General features: G+C 38.2%; 1 protein-coding gene across 5 annotated transcripts in view; it reads right to left on the reverse strand.

Annotated features, from left to right (window-relative positions):
- LOC110459952 (A-agglutinin anchorage subunit-like) overlaps positions 1–11,825 on the reverse strand; it is an 88,930-nt gene that overhangs the window by 32,025 nt on the left and 45,080 nt on the right. For 2 of the 5 annotated variants that reach the window (XM_021512506.1, XM_021512504.1), the window contains 2 exons: positions 6,755–6,874; positions 1,572–5,530 (listed from right to left, as the gene is read on the reverse strand). The exons of the other annotated variants lie outside the window; for them this stretch is intronic. In XM_021512506.1, the coding sequence (XP_021368181.1) occupies positions 4,560–5,530; positions 6,755–6,874 (1,091 nt within the window). In that variant the 3' untranslated portion in view covers positions 1,572–4,559. Of the gene's footprint in view, positions 1–1,571; positions 5,531–6,754; positions 6,875–11,825 lie in introns of those variants that run through there. 5 annotated transcript variants of the gene reach the window in all.

Here is an 11,825-nt window from a genome sequence, read left to right on the forward strand (position 1 = left end):
ACATTAGATTATCTGGTGGATTCCCAGTACTGTACAGACAGGTCTACATTAGATTATCTGGTGGATTCCCAGTACTGTACAGACAGGTCTACATTAGATTATCTGGTGGATTCCCAGTACTGTACAGACAGGTCTACATTAGATTATCTGGTGGATTCCCAGTACTGTACAGACAGGTCTACATTAGATTATCTGGTGGATTCCCAGTACTGTACAGACAGGTCTACATTAGATTATCTGGTGGATTCCCAGTACTGTACAGACAGGTCTACATTAGATTATCTGGTGGATTCCCAGTACTGTACAGACAGGTCTACATTAGATTATCTGGTGGATTCCCAGTACTGTACAGACAGGTCTACATTAGATTATCTGGTGGATTCCCAGTACTGTACAGACAGGTCTACATTAGATTATCTGGTGGATTCCCAGTACTGTACAGACAGGTCTACATTAGATTATCTGGTGGATTCCCAGTACTGTACAGACAGGTCTACATTAGATTATCTGGTGGATTCCCAGTACTGTACAGACAGGTCTACATTAGATTATCTGGTGGATTCCCAGTACTGTACAGACAGGTCTACATTAGATTATCTGGTGGATTCCCAGTACTGTACAGACAGGTCTACATTAGATTATCTGGTGGATTCCCAGTACTGTACAGACAGGTCTACATTAGATTATCTGGTGGATTCCCAGTACTGTACAGACAGGTCTACATTAGATTATCTGGTGGATTCCCAGTACTGTACAGACAGGTCTACATTAGATTATCTGGTGGATTCCCAGTACTGTACAGACAGGTCTACATTAGATTATCTGGTGGATTCCCAGTACTGTACAGACAGGTCTACATTAGATTATCTGGTGGATTCCCAGTACTGTACAGACAGGTCTACATTAGATTATCTGGTGGATTCCCAGTACTGTACAGACAGGTCTACATTAGATTATCTGGTGGATTCCCAGTACTGTACAGACAGGTCTACATTAGATTATCTGGTGGATTCCCAGTACTGTACAGACAGGTCTACATTAGATTATCTGGTGGATTCCCAGTACTGTACAGACAGGTCTACATTAGATTATCTGGTGGATTCCCAGTACTGTACAGACAGGTCTACATTAGATTATCTGGTGGATTCCCAGTACTGTACAGACAGGTCTACATTAGATTATCTGGTGGATTCCCAGTACTGTACAGACAGGTCTACATTAGATTATCTGGTGGATTCCCAGTACTGTACAGACAGGTCTACATTAGATTATCTGGTGGATTCCCAGTACTGTACAGACAGGTCTACATTAGATTATCTGGTGGATTCCCAGTACTGTACAGACAGGTCTACATTAGATTATCTGGTGGATTCCCAGTACTGTACAGACAGGTCTACATTAGATTATCTGGTGGATTACCAATTAATGGAGTCTCTGTTTTTAGGAGAAAAACAATTTACCAAGTGTAAATTACTTAAGTATAACAACCATCACAAACTGAAGAACATTTCATGCCATTTATGTTATGTCAAAAACGTACTATTTTACAAATAAAAATAAACAGGGAAAACACCACATATATAGGTATGAAATTCCAATAAAAATAGACATTTATTACATGGATCCCTACAGCTGTATTTATTACATGGATCCCCACAGCTGTATTTACTACATGGATCCTACAGCTGTATTTATTACATGGATCCCTACAGTTGTATTTACTACATTGATCCCTACAGCTGTATTTACTACATGGACCCCGACAGCTGTATTTATTACATGGACCCTTACAGCTGTATTTATTACATGGATCGCTACAGCTGTATTTACTTCATGGATCCCTACAGCTGTATTTACTTCATGGACCTTTACAGTTGTATTTACTACATGGATCCCTACAGCTGTATTTACTACATGGACCCCGACAGCTGTATTTATTACATGGACCCTTACAGCTGTATTTATTACATGGATCCCCACAGCTGTATTTACTACATGGATCCCTACAGCTGTATTTACTTCATGGACCTTTACAGTTGTATTTACTACATTGATCCCTACAGCTGTATTTACTACATGGATCCCTACAGCTGTATTTATTACGTGGATCCCTACAGCTGTATTTACTACATGGATCCCGACAGCTGTATTTATTACGTGGATCCCTACAGCTGTATTTATTACATGGATCCCTACAGCTGTGTTTATTACATGGATCCCTACAGCTGTATTTACTACATGGATCCCTACAGCTGTATTTATTACGTGGATCCCTACAGCTGTATTTATTACATGGATCCCTACAGCAGTATGCACTACATCGATCTCTACAGCAGTATGCACTACATTGATCTCTACAGCAGTATGCACTACATGGATCCCTGCAGCTGTAATTTTATTAAATGCCAGGTTTCATACATAGTGCCTCTGGAGGATAAATGACTGTATACAAGTCTTTAGAGAGGCAATTCATAGGAGGGGAGGGGAGGGGAGGGGAGGGGAGGGGAGTGGTTCTGTTTGAAAAGGTGGGGGATCCAGTTGTAAGGGTTTGAAATTTAATGGGAAATGGGTGAAACATTTATTGGGATGAGGTTGAGGTTTTATATCTAATAAGCTCAGCGCCTTTCTTCAGTGATAAGTTGTGTAATATCAAGGTAGATTTGTCAGTGACAATTTAAGGCCGGTGTCATGTTGTGTATATCATTAGGAACATGTTAAGCTATTGGTAGTGTACAGGGCTGAAGGTTGGTATCACTGAAATGTAATCATGATAGCAATACATAGATACACCTTAAACTCAAGCGACAGATTTAATATACATCTACAGCACCAGAGAAAATATTGACAATCTGGGCAACAACAGCTGAAGCTGAAAATTACCTTCAGTGAACATTAACCTATAGCATAAGTGGAAAATTAGCTTTCGACAAAATATCTACAAAAGACCATGACAATTCAGCTGAAAACTCCAGTGATCAAATCTATAGAACCTCTATGTTAACTCTTCACCCCTGAAGACACATTTGAACTCTTCCAATTCAAAAGATGGAATAGTTCATTATGAAATTTCAGGGGCGATAAGTTACGCTGTGAAAGCTTTATTCTTATTAGTGACAAGGTGTGTTCACTGAATTTCTGGAAAAGGCATCCTTGATGAGGATAGACTGCCAAAGATTTGAATTGTAAAACAAATCCATGCCATTCGATAGCAGTCATACAGGAGATGGATAATTTCTCAACAGACCTAAGTAATATGTTTAAGTTGTGAATGGAGATGAAGAGGAACTAGCTTAATTTCAGGGCATGGTGGCGTTGATGCTGATAAGACAAAGAATGGTTACACTGGACACCGGAGATGTATCGACTTGATGACATTTTTGCGGCACAAGCATTTCGTATGTTCTATACTCTGGTGGTAAAATCTTCTAATTAACACAACACTATTTATACAGTACTACATTGCATTACCTTGGCCTAGTGCTGAATTAGGTCAAAATCCCTGCAGTTGCACCAAAAGAATAGTAATTAAAGACATATCCTTATTTCCCCTGTTGAGTCATAGAAGATGGGTGGGGAAGGGACATATTCTTATTCTTACAACAGTGAATTCCCTTGGCAAAGAGATGCTCCATGTAAATCCAAGTCAAAAGGATTAAAATCTCTTCAGTCATACTTTAAAAGATTCCCAACATAAAACTACATTGTATTCAAGAACATCTAGAACATCAACATCTTTGAATATGCAAAATAGATTCTTTGGTATTGGTAGCTAGTAACAAAACAACAAACAATATGTCTACAATAATGTACAGCAGATACAGGCTAAAAGCTGGACAGTATACACAGGCTAAAAACTGGACAGTACATAAAGGCTAAAAGCTTGACAGTATACACAGGCTAAAAGCTGGACAGTTCACACAGGCTAAAAGCTGGACAGTATACACAGGCTAAAAGCTGGTACATAGAGGTAGGGGATTCAGTAAAAAAATGGTCTTTCTCTGATCTCTATTAGTGTAACCTCACAAATTTTGTATAATTATGTCACAGTTTCAACAAAACTGTAAAATTATCTCACCAGAAGTGTACCTGTAGTTTATATAATGTTTGTAGGTGTGTATCTGATTTTCCGTGGCCTAATTCTATAAATGTTTGGGATCGTATAAGGGAAACATCAGGATTTTCAGCAGATACATAGTTTACGATTATTTAACTTGACTAGAAATAATAGGCAATACCCTGAACACAGACTGGACAGGAAGCAATATACAACCAAATAGCGATATAATCTTTATATTATTGTGAAACCTGTTTAAACCAGACACCACAGGAACTAAACTTTTCAACTGAAAAACTGATTTTCACATTACAGATTAACGGTTAAATATACTCAGTACTGTACACAGTGTAATACAATTAAAATGCTCATTTTATACAAATGTACAAGAGTGCAAAGGTCAAATAAACATGGAATTGTTTCTAATAAGGTGGTTAACTTCTCACCCGTCAGGTTAAAAATGTCACTGAGTTTTCCCCATGCAAGAGGTGAAAGGTCATCGACCTCAGTCTGTATCGCAATGGTACATGATCTTGTGTATGAGAGCAGAGTTAGCGTGGAGGTCATCAGCCTTGACATTGGAGAACGTAGGTAGTGACTTGGTGGATTTATTGCGAGGGTCCATACCCATGGTGGTCTCCACACTGTATCCCTTCCTCTCCAGTAGGTCGGCGATGGTCACACGAATACTGCTGTTGGTGTAAGTCCGGCTCAGACATGCATCCTCTGCCATTTTGGACATGAGACAGGCAAGGACTCCATGCCCAACTGGAGACTCGTACCAAACCATGTCCGTCGGATGCACATGCCCTTTGGGTCGCTGGAAAAACGCGTCTTTGTTTGGGTTACGCTTGGACAAATATTTGTCCATGCTTTTAACAGGACACATTGGGTTACCGACTATTTCATACATGCGACCATCCCAATTCCAGTACTGCATTTCCATACATGACCTTGCCCTTTGGATTTTAATACTGTGATTGAGCCGATAAAATTTCCTCCCTTTTTCGTCAGTCTCCAAGACGAAGGAATCCTGTGTGAGTCCTCTGAGAGCAGATTGTCCCCCACACCCCAGATGTAGGGTGAGATCATACCAAACCTTCCTAAACAGACCCAGGGGGGTTTCAAGGTTTAGACACCCAGAAGATATCAGCAGTCCGACATCCGATGATGTCATTGGGATCTTCATGGGTGCCTTGGGTTTCATTGGGGTCTCTGTCAAACTCTCTCGCAGGTTGTCGAGGAGGTTGTTGGAAGGTTGGAACACATCGGAATGTTTGATATGCGACTTCCATTCCGGAGTGAGGTTGGAAAGGTAACGCATGATGCTGTTTCGGACGTCCGTCAGGGTGCTCACATGGTACATTTCCCCGCGTTTGGACTTGGCCTCGAGATAAAACTTGGACAGACAGTCATTGAGCTGTGACGGAGGAAATGCCTCAAAGTCTACAGATAGGTTCAGACTTACCAGGAATCCTACAACAGAGCAAACTATCAGTTCAATGTTAACACTATTATTTTTTATTTCTAATAAAAAATCTTCTGTTTTCATTTCAAATTGGTTGAATTATACTAATTATATATATCTAAGCTGATCAAAGTTAAAACCCTTTAATTTGTGGATTTTTTTTATTTAAAAAAAAAAAAAAGAATCAATCATTTTCATTTTTTTTACATGACATGATACAACACATATGGTACATGGTTGCTGTTAATTTGTGGAACTTAATACATTGTTCAAGATACACATGAATATGTTAAATCTGTAAATCTGTTTCAGTGTTGAAAATATTTAGTCTACGGAGCAAAGAATACGTTACCAATAACTGAGCAATAAACTAAAATAAAACACCTTCAGTAGTACTGGACACTTACAGTAACTGGCCAAACAATATTTTATACAATATTTCCATCAAAAGAGTTGTTTTGGTTTGATTCAAAGAAACGATCATTCACCACATAGAATGGTGATTTTTTCTTCCTTACCATTCCAGCAACCTCGATATGTTAATCTCAGTTTCGATTACTGCAAGCTTTCATATAAGTTGATAAATCTTTTCTGATTTATACATATTTTACTTGTTTTTTTCTGTTAAATAGTTTTAAAGGGGAAATCAGAAGTAAATTAGATAGATTAAAGCTTATACGAATAAGAAATGTAAACAAATAAGGATTTCAAAATGGAATAACTGATACTCTTTTTAACTTATTCACCCCTGAAGACACATTTGAACCCTTCCAATTCAAAGGTTGGTCTAGTTCATTATGAAACTTCAGGGGTGAATGAGTTAAACCTTAAAAATAAAGAATTAAGAATTCATATTGATCAAAGTATTTTGTATTCAATCCTGAAATAGTGCATTGCTATCAGCTATATTATAAATAAAAAAGTCCAAGGCTGTTTATTTAATTATTTTTTGTTTAACAATTGTAAGGGTAGAATTTTTATACAATTTTACACAAAACATTTCCCCACTTCTCATGAGTGTTCCTAAGTTAAGATTTCCCCTTAATTGAAGTAATTCCTTTTGGGAAACTTAAAGTTTAGGCAGAGTTGTTCAAATTATATCCATTTTTTTTAAAGATATATTAAATTGCAGTGTAACGATTCTCAGCAGGTTACCTGCAGTAAATGCACCAATGGCTTATTTCCGGAGTCCGCAAAATAAGGAGAGACCATGTGACATGCATTTTACCCACCTCTAAAGAGTTTAAGCGCCCACTGCACCGTCTGCATGTCGCCCGTGTCCAGGAACACATAGTTAGGGGCTGCGTCTTCTCCTGGGGAGTAACTTTGGTCCTCGGAACAGCTTGCTGTGCCTGTCAATGGCGACGACTAAAGGTGAATGACTGCGTCACTATAGCGACCAACTATACAATGGCTAAATCTACTGTATATATATCATGCACATGGAGGTTCATACAACTGTCCATTTCCTGTGTAAGCCACTACCACAAAAGGCCAAGTTCTGTATTGTTTAGCCGTTAGAAAGAAGGGAAGAAACGAGAAACAGAATCTATCATTCTTGTCGTCATAACCAGCTATACAGCCCTCCTTCATTTACCATTACTGTAATTGCTTTCATGAAAATGAATGAAATGAAGAAAAAATAGGAACAGGAATGCTATCCTTAAGATTGATTAAATCACTGTCACTGTATCTTGAGTTTTGCAGTGGTACGTACATCATGATGATATTTTTGCAAATGATGTTTTATAGACAACACAGGGTTGAGCCAGTTATGGATATTTGTAACAGTGTAACCACAATAGAGTGACAATAGATATTAACACTACCAAAAGAAACAATGAACATTTTTCAGAAACCTTGCATGGTCACCCCGATCTGTGGATTGGTAATGATTGCAACTGTCAAAGCAAGGTGGAATTACAATGACCTTTCAGTGCGGCACGGAAGTGAACAATGGCATTTCGGCATCACACCATTGATCCTGACATCTATTATCAATTATCATTACTGTATATTGTGGTCATGCAGTTGCAATATTTTAAAATTTTGTTTCTCTGCTAAACTTTATTTTTGGTTCTTTGCTGGTACAATTAAATCCTCCTTTTAGAAAACACTAGGTGTACGTGCGCACAAAGACACTGAAACATCGTTTTGCTACTATTGAAACACTTAACAGCAACAGACAGTCACCAAACACAAGTACATCAAGTATATTTTTCTAATTGTTTTTTTTATTAATGATATGACTCAATCTGTAAAAATTAAGCTGCCCTGTTTTTTCTGTGAGTTTCTGTATTTTAGACTTTAAAAGGTTAAAAGATATTGGACTAGAAACAAACTGACTGATGAAAAAAATGAATTCTGGAGATACTTAAAAATTTACCATTTAAATATAACTAAAAGCAATTCCTACAAAACTTGAGTGCTACAAAGCTCCAGTGAGAAAGTTTCATAGACATTTTGTTGACTTATTAGTGCCCCTTTATGGAGCCCCTGTCAGTTGGTAACTATATGCCAGGTGACCTTTTGACCTTGTACAAGGTACAGCTGGTCATGAGATCCAGCTTTGTCTGCCTACAGCTAGCTACACTGCAGATACAGCTATGCCAGCTACAACCTGTATAGACCAGTGAGGGGCTGCCCTACCACCACCCCACCACCACCGCTGTGTGTGTGTACACACAGTTGTCAGCCAGAAGACACCATGCCCTACTTAGTAGGCAGACGCACAGCTACTTCACAACACTAGATAATACTGATAACACAGGCAACAGAGTGATAGATAATAGGTGGCACAGGAATGGCGGGATCTCTGTACACAGACAGTATTACACTTGTATTACATAATCTGTCCTCAAGTACTAATCTGGTTCATCAATGTTAGGATTATTATGACACTATGTATATTTACATATGTAGTAGTTGTCTACTGTAGATTACCACGGTAACTAGTGAATGGGTACACTGTTAGTAACATCGCAGTACCTGTTTAATATCAGTATATTTGTAACTGTTTACGTTTACGATCAAGAAAAAAGAAAAGAAAAAATAGAACACAGACGCAATCATTTCTACACAGGTAACATGTAAATTTTCAAACCCAGGAAAAAATGTCCGATGTTTAAAATTCATCATTCATGAATATGCAATTGCACAACATCTATATATAAAAAAAAAGTGACGCTCATTTTTAATTAATTGAAAGCTCTGCTCTCACAAAGCAGGGACCTCTCTGTACTGGTTTTGTTATTAAAACTGCTGTTCATTACATTTCCGATGCATGAAACTGTATTTCCATACGAAGAATCTTGAATGAAAGCCTTATAAATGAATGTTAATATTGATTTGCCGATAGTGTATAAAGTGAGTGATGATATCCAGAGGTATGCTGTATAGATGATGTAATACCTCGCTGGTGATCACCATATAGCTCTAGATAACTGTGTACTGGATACTAACATCCACAAAATCCATTACTGTTAACCTAATGTCGGTCTACAACAAACAAGTGTGCAGAGCCTATTGTGGCAATTATCAGCTTGGTGCACAAGGTCAACCCTTATACACACTTGAGAGAAAGCATTGGTTACGGGATCTCCCTGCTCTCCCTGTGTGGGAACCCTGCAGGCCCCATATAACCAAACACACCACAAATGTCATCAAGTCTTTATATTCCAACATGGCTGCCAGATATATACTGTTATGGCAACTGCACCCATCAGACAGCAGATACTTCAGATAAAAGTCAGAAATTCCCTTGGCAAACATAGATGTTTTGAGAAGCTACTTATTGATGAATAATATAATAACATATATAGGTTTACTTTAAGTTCTTGTGTTTGTGGGTTCTTGGCTAAGATCCTTATTTCAATCAATGGATTCAATATGGCTCCTCACATTTTCCATGCAATAACCTGAGGTTTACATCTATACCATGCTCAATGTACTTACTTTTACTTTAAATTATCAAAATTTTTACTTGATTTAATTTTATTGCTGACTCTGTTCCTTTCACATGTTTTAATAATTTACTTTCTCTCAATAACTTCAAATAAAAACTTATTTCCCCCCTTGGTTGCCCCTCAGGTACCCCTGGGTGACCCCCCTCCCCTCCCCCCAGTCATGTGAGCCTGACAGCTCTGACCTCAGATATCTGGTTTCCATGGTAACCCTGGGATTTGCTGAACTCTGCCAGCCTTACAGATGGATCATTGATTTTGTGCCTGGCAGAAGATCTGAGCTTTACAGTGAGCTGCAGAGAGTGTGTGAGCCGGTGTGTACACATACAGGCTGTAGACACAACCAGGCCATACACAGGGCACTGGGTCGGCTCACTACAGGGCCTGGGCACACTGCCAGCCAGGCTCTGGTAACAATGGCCGACATACCATACATGTCCAATAACAGTAAAATAAACCCCAATACAATTTAAGCCAGTTGGGACGAAAAGGGAGTGCCACCATGAACTATAAGAATACACTGTAACTGAAAGAAAAGGCCATATATGTGTATCTTAATTATTTGATAGTGATAGAGAGATATTCCTGTTAATGTTTCACAATTTTTATGGATTGAGATATTATAAAGATGAGTTGAAAAAGCACAATATCCATGAACCCATTCAAATTATAATGCAAATAGTTTCTTTGAATTGACTTTTCAGTATAAGTTGAACTCACGATGAGAAATTTCCTATACTATGAACACAGTCTCATAACATGCTATATATCTAAACATATAAGCATTACTCTGTTGAAGCAGCTGCATAATGTATACGGTTGGGTGTATACACACACTGTGGTTTGTATAGCATACCACATACAAACACCTAGGTCAGATCTAATATATGTAATGGATGTAATGTCGAAATACACCATGAAGTTTATCAGATGTAGACATGATATGCATATTGCGACACAGATAAAGCTTCACATCAATAATCATTTCTATGGTGGCCAAGAGGGCTGAGTGCTGGCACAACCTTATATTGCTGTTGTTTTATTTCACCTTGTATTACAAAAAAAAAAAAAAAGACTATGAAAATAATCATATATACAGGATTCTGTCCAAATTCTTTATAATGGGTAAAACAAATAAATGTCCATATCAACTATAATCATATATCCAATTAAAATAAGCCTACTGGCAAAGTTACTGAATAGGGGTTGAGATCTCCTCAAACATCAAGTACTGGGACTTCCGAGATTGTATAGTAACATGGAAACTTTAGGATGTATTTTACTTTACTGTGATGTAGAGATTAAACAATGTATTTTACCATACTATGATATGAAGCCTTAAGGAAGCAAGTTACTTTGCTGTGATACAAGATTTAAGGGTGTATATTACCTTACTCACAAGGTGACTTTTAGAAACTTAAGGGTGTATGTCACCTTTCTGCCCCAGAGACTTAAGGGTGTATGTTACCTTAGTGCCACTAGAGACTTAAGGATGTATGCTACCTTACTGCGACACAGTGACTCAATGATATATGCTACCATACTGTGACATTAAACTTAAGAGTGAATGTTACCTTACTGCCACCAGAGACTTAAGGATATATGCTACCTTACTGCGACATTAAACTTAAGAGTGTATGTTACCTTACTGCCACCAAGACACCAGAGACTTAAGGATGTATGCTACCTTACTGCCACCAGAGACTTAAGGATGTATGCTACCTTACTGTAACATGTAGACTTAAGGATATATGCTACCATACTGTGACATTAAACTTAAGAGTGTATGTTACCTTACTGCCATCAGAGACTTAAGGATGTATGCTACCTTACTTCCACCAGAGACTTAAGGATGTATGCTACCGTACTATGACATTAAACTTAAGAGTGTATGTTACCTTACTGCCACCAGAGACTTAAGGATGTATGCTACCTTACTGCCACCAGAGACTTAAGGATGTATGCTACCTTACTGTGACATGTAGACTTAAGGATATATGCTACCATAATGTGACATTAAACTTAAGAGTGTATGTTACCTTACTGCCATCAGAGACTTAAGGATGTATGCTACCTTACTTCCACCAGAGACTTAAGGATGTATGCTACCTTACTTCCACCAGAGACTTAAGGATGTATGCTACCTTACTTTCACCAGAGACTTAAGGATGTATGCTACCTTACTTCCACCAGAGACTTAAGGATGTATGCTACCTTACTTCCACCAGAGACTTAAGGATGTATGCTACCTTACTTCCACCAGAGACTTAAGGATGTATGCTACCTTACTTCCACCAGAGACTTAAGGATGTATGCTACCTTACTTCCACCAGAGACTTAA

This window comes from Mizuhopecten yessoensis, unplaced genomic scaffold (genome assembly GCF_002113885.1).
Source record: "Mizuhopecten yessoensis strain PY_sf001 unplaced genomic scaffold, ASM211388v2 scaffold10275, whole genome shotgun sequence".
Lineage (NCBI taxonomy): Eukaryota > Metazoa > Mollusca > Bivalvia > Pectinida > Pectinidae > Mizuhopecten > Mizuhopecten yessoensis.